The sequence below is a fragment of the Telmatherina bonti genome (genome assembly GCF_933228915.1).
Source record: "Telmatherina bonti genome assembly, chromosome: 18".
Taxonomy (NCBI): Eukaryota; Metazoa; Chordata; class Actinopteri; order Atheriniformes; family Telmatherinidae; genus Telmatherina; species Telmatherina bonti.
In genome coordinates, this window is record NC_136616.1 from 2,560,690 (window position 1) to 2,576,897 (window position 16,208).

The 16,208-nt window shown below is 44.7% G+C and overlaps 1 protein-coding gene across 16 annotated transcripts in view; it reads right to left on the bottom strand.

Annotated features, from left to right (window-relative positions):
* Positions 1-16,208, bottom strand: part of ank2b (ankyrin 2b, neuronal) — a 354,512-nt gene that overhangs the window by 70,081 nt on the left and 268,223 nt on the right. For 14 of the 16 annotated variants that reach the window (XM_079257624.1, XM_079257625.1, XM_079257630.1 and 11 more), the window contains 7 exons: positions 6,949-15,826; positions 5,564-6,397; positions 4,570-4,662; positions 4,335-4,418; positions 4,101-4,265; positions 3,163-3,351; positions 2,989-3,080 (listed from right to left, as the gene is read on the bottom strand). In XM_079257624.1, the coding sequence (XP_079113750.1) occupies positions 2,989-3,080; positions 3,163-3,351; positions 4,101-4,265; positions 4,335-4,418; positions 4,570-4,662; positions 5,564-6,397; positions 6,949-15,826 (10,335 nt within the window). The remainder of the gene's footprint in view (positions 1-2,988; positions 3,081-3,162; positions 3,352-4,100; positions 4,266-4,334; positions 4,419-4,569; positions 4,663-5,563; positions 6,398-6,948; positions 15,827-16,208) is intronic. The other 2 variants (XM_079257623.1, XM_079257633.1) reach the window with 2 other exon arrangements.

Genomic DNA, 16,208 nt, shown 5'->3' on the forward strand with positions numbered 1-16,208 from the left:
CTGCCTGACTTTGTTTCTACTTCGGGACTCTGTTTTTACTTCCAGACTTTGTTTCTACTTTCAGACTTTATTTCTACTTCCAGACTTTATTTCTTCTTCCAGACTTTGTTTCTACTTCCAGACTTTGTTTCTACTTTCAGACTTTGTTTCTACTTTCAGACTTTATTTCTACTTCCAGACTTTATTTCTACTTCCAGACTTTGTTTCTACTGCCTGACTTTGTTTCTAGTTCCTGACTTTATTTCTACTTCCGGACTTTGTTTCTAGTTCCTGACTTTATTTCTACTTCCAGACTTTGTTTCTACTTCCAGACTTTGTTTCTACTTCCAGAATTTATTTCTACTTCCAGATTTTATTTCTACTGCCGGACTTTGTTTCTACTTCCAGACTTTATTTCTACTTCCAGAGTTTGTTTCTACTTCCAGACTTTATTTCTACTGCCGGACTTTGTTTCTACTTCCAGACTTTGTTTCTACTTCCTGACTTTATTTCTAGTTCCGGACTCTTTTTCTAGTTCCGGACTCTGTTTCTACTTCCAGACTTTGTTTCTACTTCCAGACTTTATTTCTACTTCCAGATTTTGTTTCTACTGCCGGACTTTGTTTCTACTTCCAGACTTTATTTCTACTGCCGGACTTTGTTTCTACTTCCAGACTTTGTTTCTACTTCCTGACTTTATTTCTTCTTCCAGACTTTGTTTCTACTGCCGGACTCTGTTGCTACTTCCGGACTCTGTTTCTACTACCGGACTTTGTTTCTACTTCCAGATTTTGTTTCTACTGCCGGACTTTGTTTCTACTTCCAGATTTTGTTTCTACTGTCGGACTTTATTTTTACTTCCAGACTTTATTTCTACTTCCAGACTTTGTTTCTAGTTCCTGACTTTATTTCTACTTCCAGACTTTGTTTCTACTTCCAGACTTTGTTTCTACTTCCAGAATTTATTTCTACTTCCAGATTTTATTTCTACTGCCGGACTTTGTTTCTACTTCCAGACTTTATTTCTACTTCCAGACTTTGTTTTTACTTTCAGACTTTATTTCTACTTCCAGATTTGTTTTTTCTACTTTCAGACTTTGTTTCTACTGCCTGACTTTGTTTCTACTTCGGGACTCTGTTTTTACTTCCAGACTTTGTTTCTACTTTCAGACTTTATTTCTACTTCGACTTTATTTCTTCTTCCAGACTTTGTTTCTACTTCCAGACTTTGTTTCTACTTTCAGACTTTGTTTCTACTTTCAGACTTTATTTCTACTTCCAGACTTTATTTCTACTTCCAGACTTTGTTTCTACTGCCTGACTTTGTTTCTAGTTCCTGACTTTATTTCTACTTCCGGACTTTGTTTCTAGTTCCTGACTTTATTTCTACTTCCAGACTTTGTTTCTACTTCCAGACTTTGTTTCTACTTCCAGAATTTATTTCTACTTCCAGATTTTATTTCTACTGCCGGACTTTGTTTCTACTTCCAGACTTTATTTCTACTTCCAGACTTTGTTTTTACTTTCAGACTTTATTTCTACTTCCAGATTTCTTTTTTCTACTTTCAGACTTTGTTTCTACTGCCTGACTTTGTTTCTAGTTCCTGACTTTATTTCTACTTCCGGACTTTGTTTCTAGTTCCTGACTTTATTTCTACTTCCAGACTTTGTTTCTACTTCCAGACTTTGTTTCTACTTCCAGAATTTATTTGTACTTCCAGATTTTATTTCTACTGCCGGACTTTGTTTCTACTTCCAGACTTTATTTCTACTTCCAGACTTTATTTCTACTTCCAGACTTTGTTTTTACTTTCAGACTTTATTTCTACTTCCAGATTTGTTTTTTCTACTTCCAGACTTTGTTTCTACTTCTGGACTTTGTTTCTACTTCCAGACTTTGTTTCTACTTCCAGATTTTGTTTCTACCACCGGACTTTGTTTCTACTTCCAGACTTCATTTCTACTTCCAGAATTTGTTTCTACTTCCAGACTTTATTTCTAATTCCAGATTTTGTTTCTACTTCCAAACTTTATTTCTACTTCCAGAGTTTGTTTCTACTTCCGGACTTTGTTTCTACTGCCGGACTTTGTTTCTACTTCCAGACTTTGTTTCTACTTCCTGACTTTATTTCTAGTTCCGGACTCTTTTTCTAGTTCCGGACTCTGTTTCTAGTTCCGGACTCTGTTTCTACTTCCAGACTTTGTTTCTACTTCCAGACTTTATTTCTACTTCCAGACTTTGTTTCTACTTCCTGACTTTATTTCTACTTCCAGACTTTGTTTCTACTGCCGGACTCTGTTGCTACTTCCGGACTCTTATTCTACTTCCGGACTCTGTTTCTACTACCGGACTTTGTTTCTACTTCCAGATTTTGTTTCTACTGCCGGACTTTGTTTCTACTTCCAGATTTTGTTTCTACTGTCGGACTTTATTTTTACTTCCAGACTTTATTTCTACTTCCAGACTTTGTTTCTACTTCCAGACTTTGTTTCTACTTCCAGACTTTGTTTCTACTGCTGGACTTTGTTTCTACTTCCGGACTGTGTTTCTAATTCCGGACTTTGTTTTTACTTCCTGACTTTGTTTCTAGTTCCTGACTCTGTTTCTACTTCCGGACTCTGTTTCTACATCCGAACTTTGTTTCCACTTCCAGACTTTGTTTCTACTTCCAGACTTTGTTTCTACTTCCGGACTTTGTTTTTACTTCCAGACTTTGTTTCTACTTCCAGACTTTGTTTCTACTTCCTGACTTTGTTTCTACTTCCTGACTTTGTTTCTACTTCCAGACTCTGTTTCTACTTCCAGACTTTGTTTCTACTTCCGGACTTTGTTTGTACTTCCTGACTTTGTTTCTACTTCCGGAATTTATTTCTACTTCCAGACTTTAATCCGGACTTTAATCTCATGGCAGTATCAGGATGAGTTGCGGTGGACGTTTCAGGGCGGTTATAACGGTGCGGGCTTGCATGCATTCAGGCGGCTAGCTGAACACTCGCATGCAATCCAACCTTTTAATGACAGAACCGTCGTCCTGAACGACCTCTGTCTCTACTAAATAAGGAAGGAGAATTTTCCCAAAGTCTCCGGCGTAACTCAGTGCCTAGAGAGAAAATGGAGGGAGGAGACAGTTTAGGAGGAGGAGGACCCCCCCCCACCAGAAGGAGGTCTTTGAGCACACTGACCTTCTCAAAGTCGTCTCGGGCCGAGGGGAGATCTGCAGCCAGAGACGGGTCTCCTTTCTGCTTCTCCATCCTCTCTCCTCTCACTACCGTTGTCTTGACGACCTTGCTGACCTTTCGACCCTGAACGGGCTCCACCTCAAACTCTGACGATGTGGCGGCGCCCAGCGCCAAAGGCTCCGCAAAGGTCAGCTGCAGAGAAAACCAGTAAGAAACCAGTAGGAAACCAGACCAGCTTTCCCACTTCTGACCTGACGTCTGTAAAATGGTTTAAACATGTAGCATTTAACTCAAGTACATAATAATAAAAATAATACTGTAAATATAATACTGTAAATATGCTAGATTCATTTCCACTCGAGGCAAATTACTACACATTCATCATCCTAACTGCTCAGTAAGTTCGGTTGCGGGGAAGCTGGAGCCTATCCCAGCAGTCTCTGGGCGAAAGGCGGGGAACACCCTGGACAGCTCGCCGCTCCATCGCAGGGACACACAGAGACACACAAGCACATGCAAACTCCACACAGAAAGACCACTGTACCAGCTGAAGCAAACCAGGGGCCACAGTGCTTTATATAGTGGTATATATATATATATATATATACAGTGATATATGTATATATACATATATATATATATATATATATATATATACATATATATATATATATATACATATATATATATATATATATATATATATATATATATATATATATATATATATATATATATATATATATGTATGTATGAAAAACATTTTTAATAATGTTTTACATTTTATTTCCTGTTTTTGGATCTGAATAAAATAGAATAAAATAAAATAAAAAAATAAAAAAAAAAGTAAAATAAAATGAAATTAAAATAAAATGAAATGAAAAATAAAAAATAAAATAAAATAAAATAAAATAAAAAAATAAATAAATAAAATATCCCACCTCTTTCTGATCCCCATGGCTGTGAAGCACCGTCCTCTTCACCACTCTGGAGACAGCGTCTCCCTCCTCGATCTTCACCGTCTGCTCCTGGGAACCCTCTACGGTCACTTCCTGCGTTTCCAAGCCGTCGGGGGAAACATATTTACGGATCACCTTCCGTGTGATCTGGAAACAATAAAAGCAGCGTTTAGGAAAAGTCTGCAGTTTATTCCCACGTGTTGGCATGTTTCCTACCTTCTTAACCACCATGTTGCCGTGCTCGTCGGTGTACTGCTCCTCGCTGACGCTCTGTGGAGGGATGTCCGGCAGGTCGTCCGCCTGGGGAAACACAACACACGGCGTCCGTTCAGAGACCTGCTGCAGGTATCGGCCCAGCGGCGCTCCATCAGGACCAGAACCCATGAACTGAGACGTTACACGAGGAGGTAAACCTTTCAGAGCGCCAGCAGAGCTACGTCACACAGTTTACCTGAATGATTACTCTGCGTCGGACCACCCTGGTGGTCAGCACCTCCTCCTCCGAGCTGTCAGACGACAGCATCCCTAGCTCCTCTGCTACCTCCTGGAGACACCACACAACCAGCAGCATTTCTACACAGCAAACACCTGCAGCCGTCTCTCAACGTTTACGTTTGTTTCCCAGAGAGACCCTCCTGGAGACGAGGCCGTGAAACGGACCTGGACTCAGGAAAGTCTGGTGAGATGAAGTCACACATGTCCAACATGCAGGGATCGGCGTGCCACACAGGAGGGTAGCGAAGCGTCCAAGACGGGATTCCAACCCGGACTGGCTGCAGCCGGTTTTACATGCATGGCGGGGGGGGGTGCACACTTTTCCCTCATCTCCACGTCTTCCTGCTACTATCTACCTGCTGTCCTCACTGCAGCACCTCCACCTCAGCTGCATCCCAAACGTCTTCTTGGCTTTATTCCAGCCATAGAGGATCATTATTTTCCTGCTTTTCTCATCACCTGTTGATCTTTGGCTGCTCCTGATTGGACGTTACCGTCAGTTTAAGCTCTCTGATTGGTGGAAAGTCTGACAGGAAGTGTCTTCATCATCATGTCCAGGTGAAAATAGAGGTCTCTTAGCAACATGGTAGTGATGGTGATGAAGATGTGATAAATAATGGTGGATTTACCATCTAGAATCTCTGAATAAACACTACATGTTGTGTCTGGATTGTAAACCTTTCTGGATTGACGTTGAGCGGCTGAAGCGAAGATGGCGGTGCTAACGTGGCTACTCTGAGCATCAACAAGCCGTGTGGACATGCAGGAATGGCTCCAAACAGGTGCATGTGGGCAGCTGTTAGCAAAACACTCCAAAAACACCAAACCACAAAGGTTTTCACTTCGTCTTCCTCTCTTTAACTCAGATGTTTAGTTGCTCATGCACAGAAGCATGTTCCTGATATCCAGCCTGAAACCAGCGCAGCACAGCGCCCATGCTCAGCTCTTACCCTTCCCAGGAAGTCGTCATCATCATAATACCCTGCCTGATCTCTGGAAGGCAGCTCCTCACACGCCGGGAGACCCTCCCGGGAAGCCTCCCAATCAGGCGCTGGTTCTCCCAGACTTTTGCTGCAGCTTTCTGTCGCTGGAAAAGGCTGAACGGCACCCTGGGAGCTTCCTTTCTGCCAGATTCTGTGGTGGATTCTCCTTGGAACTGGTGAAGGAGGCTCAGAGATGTCATAGACCAGCTCATGTTCCAGTTTCACATCGTCTGGGTCAGAAAAGTCCTGTCTGCAGTCAAAGAACTCCAGATCGGAATCAGAGTGCTGCGGAGACTTGCTCACGACATCCTCGGCTTTCTTTGATTCAAACTCTGAAAGGACTGTGGTAAAACCTGGAAAAAACATGACGTCTTCCGCGGCTGGAGGCTCTCTCATGCTGGCATTAGACTGGGCCGAGCTGGACTGGACAAACACTGGGGACACTGGACTCAGATCATTCCAGGAGGCTTGGCTGCTTTCAGAAACTCTCAGGGTCTGATGTCCAGAAAATACTGCCTCATAATCTGGTTGCACCAAAAAGAGACCAGACATGTGTGAAAAGAGTTCACTGGACTGTGCTTCTGCAGGGGAAAACTCCCAGTCCGAGTCCCGCTGGGACCCGTATGAAGGTAGGACTGGCGTTACGGCTCGGTGCGTTGGGTATGAGGTCTGGCCAGGAAGCTGTAGAAGAACCGACGTCAGCGGCAAGTCGTCGGTACACAACTCACCGGCTCTACGGCCGTCCTGTGCTGCAGTGGACAGCTTGCCTAGTTTACCTCTGTCTGTTTCTCCAAGAGGAGCCTGGAAGGGAGATCATACACGTGAGTTTCCTCTAAATGTACAACCGCGACTCCCAAACGGTTGGGATGCTGTGAAAATGCAAATAAAACAGAAATGATTTCTGCAGCGGAACAAACCGTGTTTTTTTCCCAGATGCTAAACATCACCTGTTGCTTTTACAGACATGTTGCTGCCTTCAGCTTTTCCACCGAAAGGTAAAATGTCTCATGTTTCATGTCGTTCATCCTCTACTGGGAGGAACTGGTGGTTTTATTTGCATTTTACACAACTGTTCTGGAAACGGAGTTGAAATGCTGTCGGCGGGTCTGCAGACGGAAAAGCATCCAACCAACAGCCCTAACATGCAGTCCACGTGTGAATAAACATTAAAGTAGGATTAGTTTGTAACGCTTGATGAGAAATATCAGTGTTTTAACTTTCCAAACATCAACCAGACTCATTCCATGTTGATTAGTTTGTGGAGACGACTTTAGACGGAGCCTGTTAGCCGTTTCTGTGGCTTGTTACCAGTTTGTCCACAACAAGCTGGATGGTCATGCTCTCAGGCTTACCCAATCAGCAGCCGTCTTGCTGTCTAGTCCTCCAGAACCACTTTGCTGGATCCTCCCCTCCTTTGTCTTTGCACCGTTGACGGGCGATGGCCTCACAGAAAACCCTTCTCTGAAATCTTCCTCGCTGACACTGCAGAAGCTTTCAGCTGCCGATCCGAGCAGCTGCTGTTCTTCCGACCACGATGCTTTGCTTTGTCGCCAGTCTGGGATAAAACGCCCGTCGCCGTACTTTCCTTCACAGCTTTGACTCATCGTGTTTGTTTCAGGTAAGGATTGATCACTGCTGTCATAACAAAGGTCTACATCAGCGTGGGATCCAAGACTTTCAGGGCTTCGAGGTCTCGGGCTTTCATCGATCCAACAATCAACGGGTAGCGCCACAAACTCCGAGTCTGACGACTGTGAAACCGGCGAGGACGATCTATCAAAGGGGGCATCCATGAAATAGGAAGACAGTATTCTCATAAATTCAGGTACTGGTGAGTCAGGAAATAGTCGCCGATACTCGTCGACAGATGATACGGACTCAGGGGAAGATGGTCTGTTAGAGTCTGCAGCTTTCGACGATATAACCATGAGCTCACACTCTGAACCTGAATCAGGCGGTTCTGGTGATGCTGACTCATGCATGATGCTGTACTCCTCCAACGCTGCTGCAAACTGGGGGACTGGGGAGTCTGGAGACAGCGACACATTCTCATTAAACTCCGGCATCGACTCAGGAGACCACGCTCTGTTGTCAGCTCCGCGCGTGGCCGAGTCAAACGGCAGCGGCCTCTCACCCTGATCCTCGGCCAGAACAGATTCTGGAGGTGAGGGCTCTGCCAGTCCGGACTCTGGATGTGGTGACATGTAGTCTATTTCTGACGAAAGGGATTGGAGCGAAGACGATGCTGCGGCCGTAACACCCCCTGGGTGAGTGGACTCTGGTACGGGGGAATCTGGTGGCAGTGGTTTAAGTGGGCTGACTGATGGATCAGATTCAGGGGAAAATGCTGTTTCTGCCAGCAGGGAAGTGGGAGAAAAGGATGCTGGTGAACAGCTTAGATCATCCACGTCTGTCTTTGCTTCAAGGTCAGGTAATGGGAATGTGTACCCTGCCTCGCTGTATGGAGCAGCTCCTGAAGGCAACGTGTGGTCGGCCGACGGCGGGGACAGCTCAGACAGACGTCCGTCAGCTGTGAGTGGTGCTGATATAGCAGAGCTATCTTGCTCATTTTTAGCTTTTTCTTTATTGCCAATGAGCTGTAAGAATTGTGTCTTATTGTGAAAGTTTTCTGCTGCACAGTGAGGATCATGCACTTGAGGTATCAGCTTCCAGCGCTCAGCATCATGGATGAGTTTGTACTTGGCTGGCGCAGCGGCAGACGCCTGCAGTGAGGAACACTCCATGGCTGCTGTTCCATCCAGTAATCTGTCCTCCATCCCAGATTCAGCAGATTCTGGAGAGACCGCTCTCTCCTCACTACAAAACTGAACTGAAGACTGAGACACATCATCAGAACCTGAATATTCTGCTTGTGATTCGTTTCTCGTGGTTTCCACAAACGCCTTCGTGTAGTCAGGAACCAGTGGTCTACATCCATCATCTGACCTTTCTGTCTGAGCTGACAACGTTCTCTGGTCAACCACTTCTCTGGCAAATAATTCAGAATAAAGCAAATCCAATTCCACGCCTGACATCGGCGAGCTCGGGCATGAAGTTTCGCTGTACCTTTCCACTCTTGTGGTCTCAATCATGTTTAGATCAAACCAAGGAAGCGGTGAGTCTGGAGACAGCCTCTTGCATTCGTCAGCGGACTCTGGAGAGACTGATCTAATGTCTACAAGTAATTTTGATGCTGCAGGTGACATGGGTTTAAATTCTGGCAGGGACTCAACAGAGAGTGGCCTCTCTTGTATATCTGAGTCCAATGATTCAGGAGAATCTGGCCTGTCCTCTAAACCAAATCTCAGGGACATCAAAAACTCACCCAAAGCTTCCTCAACATCTGATTCAATGGACTCAGGGGAGGGCGATCTATACCCAACATTTACAATGACACGTTCAGGAGCAGCTGTTCTGTACTCGGGTACCGGCGAGTCTGGTGACAGAGGCTGGTGTTCGTCTCCAGGTCCTTCTGAGCCAGGAGAAGACGGTCTGTTGTCGTAAAAGAGAGATCCCAGACTTATAACAATAAATTCCATTTCAGAAGACGCTGACTCGGGGGATGTTGACCTACATCTGAAAACACTTTCTGGCAATCCAAGCATTGGTTGGTCGAAGTCAGGCAAAGGTGAATCAGGTGAAAGTTTTCTTGACGATTCAGGAGAAGAAGGTCTGCTTTCAATGAATGCTGGGGATAGTAAGTCTGTGTCAAAGTCAGAAAACACAGACTGAGGCGAAGCGGACCTCAAGTCCATGCCAGTTATTGTGGATTCATGTGGCCTGAATTCAGGGATGGGTGAATCTGGCGACAGACGTGTAAATCCATCTTTGGAAGCAGCTGAACCAGGAGATACTGCTCTGTCCTCTAAAAGCCATGACACACACACGTCAGTTTCTAAATCCTCATCTGTAAACACTGATTCAGGCGATGTGGACTTGTATCTGACCCACAAATGATTGGAAGTCGGCCTGACATACTGGGGTACTGGAGAATCAGGAGACAAACATCCATGATCAGAGTTGGATAAGAGTGACTCGCATGAACCTGCTCTGTTCGCACCGGCAAACACGTGTGAGATCAGAGGGGCGTACTCGACTTCTGAAGTCTCAGATTCAGACGATGATGACCTGGAGGCTCCAAACTGAGGATGTGTGTGGAGAAAGGCTTGTCTGAAGTTAGGTATGAGCGATTCCATGTGTTTACCAGTGTTGAGTGAGGATTCTGGAGACAAAGGGCGGTCCTCTAAGACTAGCGATGAAGAGAAGTCCATTTCTCCGTCTGAAGACACTAATTCAGGTGAGGTGGCTCTCAAGGCAAGGTGTGCTGTGCCGGACTCCAGCAGTTCAGGGGAAAACTGAGGAATGGGAGAGTCAGGTGAAAGTGATCTAAGTTCACCTTCAAATGAAGTTGAGCCAGGAGACGTTGCTCTTTCTTCAAAAAGCCAAGGCATGCACAAATCTGTCTCTAAATCTGGATCTGAAGACGATGAACTGGGCGATGTGGACCCACAGGGTAACATGCCAGCTTCACTGTGTGTGTATTGGGGTATAGGTGAGTCTGGAGACAGATTCTGGTATGAGATTGACTGCAGGGAATCTGGTCTTTCTTCAACTTCAAGACAGTGAGAAATTAAAGGAGCAATTTCCATGGCTTCAACAGATTCAGGTGATGATGACCGGTAACAGTCAGAAGTAGCTAAAGGTGGTCTGAAGTCAGGAACTGGAGAATCAGCAGGAAGTCTTGTGCATTTATTAAGGGATGCTAAAGAGTCTGCAGATGAAGGCCAGTCCTCAAAAACCATCATGCCACCACTCATTTCCACATCTGAGTCCGAACACATTGATTCTGTTGAGACGATTATCATCTCTGACACAGGTAAGACAAACCTGCTATCTGAGTCAGGTGGGAAAGCTCTTTCTTCAGGATTTGGTTGGGATACCTCTGTGGGGTCTGGTCTACTTACAGTATCAAACGGGACGCTGATTAAAGGAGCATACTCAGTATCTGATGGAACTGATTCGGGTGCTACAGGCCTAAACTCAACAAATGAGGGAAAACGTTCAACTACTGGAGTTATAAATGGAGGTGCAAGTGAATCTGGTGCGAGGGCCTGGATTTTATCTCCAGGTGTGACTGAATCAAGTGATTGAGGTAGATCATCTGAGACGGAAGCAAATAAGCTGCCTTCATACTCTGTAGAGGAAAATTCTGTGGGAACAGATTCAGGTGGGGGATATCTATATTCACCAAGTATATTAAAAGATTTGTGTAACACAGAAAACTGGGGGATACATGAATCGGAAGATAATGATCCATTCTCGGTCTTCTGGGAATCGGACCAATGAGTGCCCACTTTCTGCAGGGTCTCAGGTGAGAGAGGTCTGTATTCTACCTCAGGATCAGGTGACATTGGCTTGCTTGACTCAGAGAAACCACTTTCTACACACTCTTCTGCATGGTCAAACAGCCCAGCTCTGCTTTCAAAGATGTCTCCAACATAATGTGGGTCATAGAGCTGACAAATCAGCTGCCATGGTCTCAGAACTGGACCGGGTTCTGGCTGTTCAGGATTAGACCCAGCAAATTCAGGAGAGTCCGGTCTTGGCTCTCTGAAGGCCACTGGCACTGAAACCCCATGCTCAATATCTGAAAGCACTGATTCTGGTGATCCAGAACCAGTTCTGAATGGTTCAGAAGCTACAGGTCTGAAGTCTGGTAGGGGTGAATCTGGCAAGGATGCACTCTTTTCCTGTACTGAGCTCGGTGAAAATGGTCTGCTTTCACTGGAAACCCTGAACATGCAAAGGTTTGAGCCCTCATCTGACACAGCTGATTCATCTTTGTAACTCAGAAGTGGAAGCTGGGAAGACTCTAACGAATCAGACCTTGTTAATGCCATTTCTGCAGGTGATAAAGGTCTGTACTCTGAATTTGAATCAGTTGACTTTAGTCTCTTTTCCCACTCTGTTTTTAGTGAATCCAGCTTTGTATTATAATCAGATTCTCTTCTTTTCATTTCTGTGCTCTCCTGAACATTCTCAGTTCTTGTTCCAGCATATTCAAAAGCACCAGTTTTACTAAAAAATGTCTCACCGACATATTGAGGATCATGTATTTGAGAAACAAGCTTCCAAAGTTCAGCACCGTAAACAAGTTTATAGACAGGAACTTTTGCCATTAAGGATTTACCAGTACCCCTCAGAGCTCTGTCAGTAATCATGTTTTCCTGTGATTCCGGTGAGTCGGGTCTCTGTTCAGAAATACTTATGTCTTCATATGATTGTACACACTCAATATCTGAACTAACTGACTCAGGAGATGATAGTCGGTGTGAAATGATAGAAACTGAATTGGTTCGATCTGATTTAAAGTCTGGAATTGGTGAATCAACTGTGTAATCATCTGCAGAAAGCAATGAACTAGGTGATGACGGTCGGTCAGAGCAACTGGACAAAGTTAAGGACTGATGTTCTACATCTGAGCAAAGAGAAAAGGGTGATGAGGACCTTTCCAGAGGGGTCATATGAGTTTCTAGGAAAATCTTTCCAAATTCTAGGATAGGTGAGTCTGGTGAGTATGGCATATTTTCATCAAAAGAACATACAGATGGAGGTCTACTTTCAGCAAACCAAGACACCAAGGAACTAGACCCATACTCTATGTCTGAGGCATTAGAAACAGGTGACGAGGAGCTTTCCAGGTCAATGGGACAAGATTCAAATAAATCTTCTCCAAACTGTGGGATGGGTGAGTCGGGTGAGCATGGCATGTTTTCTTCAATAGAACATACAGATGGAGGTCTCCCTTCATTAAACAAAGATCCCAGAGAGAGAGACCCATACTCTATGTCTGAGCTGATGGAAACAGGTGACGAGGACCTTTCCAGACTGGTTAAATGAGTTTCAAATAAAACTTCTCCAAACTGTGGGATGGGTGAGTCAGGTGAGCATGGCATGTTTTCATCAAATGAAGATACTGATGGAGGTCTACTTTCATTTAATAATGAGCCTAAATAAACAGACCCATACTCTAGCGCTGAAGAAAGTGATTTAAATGTCGCTGATTGTAATGTAACTCCTATAATAGACTCAGGTAAGGACTGCCTAAAACTAGGAACAGGTGAGTCAGGTGATGCCCTGTGCATGTTTTCAGATGAAACTGAATCCGGGGAAAATGGCCTATCTGAGCAAAGCAGAGCAATATTTAAATCAGTCTTCTCTTTCGGATCTGACAGTACTGACTCTGAGACCGAATCTGATCTGAGCCCTAATCCAGACGGTCCTGAGAAATGGACCACGTACTGAGGTATAGGTGCATCTGGTGTTAAAGCTCCATGACTTTCCTCAGATCTCCTTGATTGGGAAGAATCTGGTACAACCAAATCCCGCAACATGACCGATTCTGGTGACAATGATCGACCCTCGGCTTCAGAATCAGATGAACGTGATCTTTGGTACGTTTCTATTTGCAAAGTCTCTTTGGACGTTTCCTGATAGGGTCCAGTCCTTGTTTCATGGAACTTAATCTTTCCTACTTTGCTCATAAAAGCTTCTCCTACATACTGTGGGTCATGAATTTGAGAGATGAGCTTCCAAACTTCTGCATCATATATTAAACTGTAAACTGGCAGCAGACGTTCAGGTGCAGAGAAAGGTATATCTGTAGCTAACGGCAGGCCCCAGTCCTCTGATGCGGGTGATGGAGGAGGGGGAAAAGACTGATCAGACTTTTGTGTCTCCTCTGGCGTTTTAGATTTAAAGCATTTTCCATTCTTTTTACTTCTCTCAGATTTGTTTACTGCAGAACTTACAGAACTGTTTGGTTCCTCATCCACTTTTCCTGCAATGGACAAATGAAATTCTTCTGTGATTCCTCCTGCTGATGAGACATTCATTTCAGGCTTCTGATCTGCTTCAGGACTTAACGGTCCATAACTAGTCACAGAGCCATCAGAATCAGGAGATAATGGCCTTTTCTCGAAGCGTGTTAGCAAAGGCATGGCCTCACACTTGGTGTCTAACAACTCAGATTCTGCTGATGACACTGACTGATCATTTATAGTAAAGGGTGCAGGTGATATATATTGTGGGATGGGAGAATCTGGAAGCAGACACTCGCTAATTGTGTCTGACTCTGTAGAACGTCCTCTCATGTCAAACATGGCCAACTGTGGCGACATATGTCTGTAATTGGTCTCAGAGTCTGGTGAAAATGGTCTTTCCTCAACATCAGACAGAGAAATCATAACCCAGTCATCCCTCTCAGGCATCAACTCCTCTGTTGTTGGTGGTTTGTTTTCTGGAGAGGAGGACAGCGAACGTCTACGGACAGGTAAAACTGTTTCATGATCATCTCCGGAAGAAGGTGATGAGGCTCTGTCTTCATAATTAAGCCTTACAGGAGACAGAGAAACAGACTGTACACTTGAACATAATGACTCAAGGGAGCTGGATATCGTCCATGTTGAAAGAAAAGCTGAGTCAGGCCAGTTGAGACTGAACTCAGGAAGAGGTGAGTCAGGTGAGAGGGATTTATATTCATTAACAGATATAAAAGACTCTGGAGATATGGGCCTGAATTCAGAAGCTACTGACAAATGAAGCATTTCAGTGTCCACATGTGACGACTCTGACTCGGGTGATGATGACCTACATTCAGATGAGGCAAATGGCTCCTGTCTGAATGCTGAGACAGGGGAGTCTGGTGGGAGTCGGCAACAGCCAGTAATGGACTCTGTAGATGCAGGAGACCATGACCTCATCTCAGGAAAATCAGCAGTTGCATGGAGATCGGATGTAAACAGCCAGGGCACAGCCTCTAACGTAACAGATGCAGGAGATGATGCTCTGTCCTCGAAGTCAAAACTGAATGACTGAGGTGAGATGGATCTGTCCCCACTATAGTCACTGCCTGCTGATACTGGCCTTCCGAATGGTTTTCTATTGGAAACCATTGGTGTTAAAGGTCTTTCCACTCCTCCTATGTTCAGTAATAGTTGCCTATGGGCCAAAGATCCAACATCACCTGGTTCCCAAGGAATAACAGGTGGTGGAAGTGGTGATAAGGGCCTGAAGTGAGGTACTGGAGAATCAGGAGCGAGAAAGTTCAGCTCATTCACAGATAGCACAGACTCCGGTGATGAGGCTCTGCTCTCAGTCAGTAATACTGCAGTAAAGGGAAGACACTCAGGTGAAAGAGACCTTCCGTGGAATGAAAGTTCGGGTATTGATTCAATTTCAGCTGAAGACTCTGCTCGCTGTCTGAGCAACACTGGTTTCTCAAAGTTGTACTCTGCATCTACTAAATGAACATCTGACTTCTCAAGAGCTGAGTCATGTGACACCTCACTGAAGGTGGAAGAGGTAAGATTTCCTGTTATGTCGGACTTAATCCCTGATATTTTCCAGTTGGATTGGATGGTTCCCATCTGGGTTGGACTCCCACCATAAAGAGGACTGACATCACTTGAAATGGAGAGCTCAGTCTCAACCAGAGAGTCTGAAACATCGTCTTCAGGCTTTGAGTGTCTGGCATCTGTCCTGGATCCTTCAATGATGTCCTCAGGAGGCGAATTCAAAGCCGACACAGACGCACCCTCGATATCTGAATCCACAAGCTCAACATCGTATCCATACAGGACTTTATAGAGTCGATGTGACACTTCATCAAAGTGTTTCTTGGCTGTTTGTTTGGTAAGTGTAGCGTCTGTCTTCATTGTGACCGCTGAAGTCGGATGAATACTTTCTTCCCTTGCAAGTTGTTGAGTAAATGGTGCATTTTCAGAGGCTTCATCTGTTTCTTTAAGCTCCATCGACAGTTTCCTGAAGTCTTGTTCAGCTTCTTCACACTCAGTCAAGCTTTCTCCATAATCTGTGATAGACAACGGTCGACTTTGGCACGACCCTGTTTGAGAGTCATTGGATGTGTCGTGCCACGCTGACAGGGATGTCCTTTCTCCAGAATGAGTTGTTCGTAGACACTCCAAGCTCCAGTCCTCGCCCACCTCTGTCCCTTCATTGTCAACAGCCCCTTGTTCATCTTCACAAGTAGGATTGATAAGTGGAGAGACCTGGGCGCACAGCTTGGGTCCCCCTTTGTACACAGGGTCTATGACATGGGATCGGAGATGGTAGGGAGAGGTGCGGTACAACGTGAAAAATGCACTTACTTGTTTATAACTGCCTGTCTGTACCGAGTCAGAAATTTCTTCGTATACTCTATGTGATGAGCTGAAAAAAAAGGAAATTTCAATATTTAGTTGCACAATTTAAAAAATAACAGATTGACGTTATCAGACCACTTTATCAGATCCACCTGCCCTACTTCCTCTTTACGCCAGTATCTAAGCAGCCAATCAGACGGCAGCATGCAGTCACGTAGACATGGTCAAGACGACTTGCTGAAGCTCAAACTGAGCATCATAATGAGGAAGAAAGGAGATTTCAGGTGGCTGGTCTGAGTATTTACTGGGATTTTCAACCACAACCATCTCCAGGGTTTCCAGAGGTCTGAAGAAGAGAAAACATCCAGCAGCAGCAGGTATCTGGACCAGAACCAGCAGAAGAACCACCAGAACCGGGTTCCCTCCTGTCAGCTAAGAACAGGAAACTG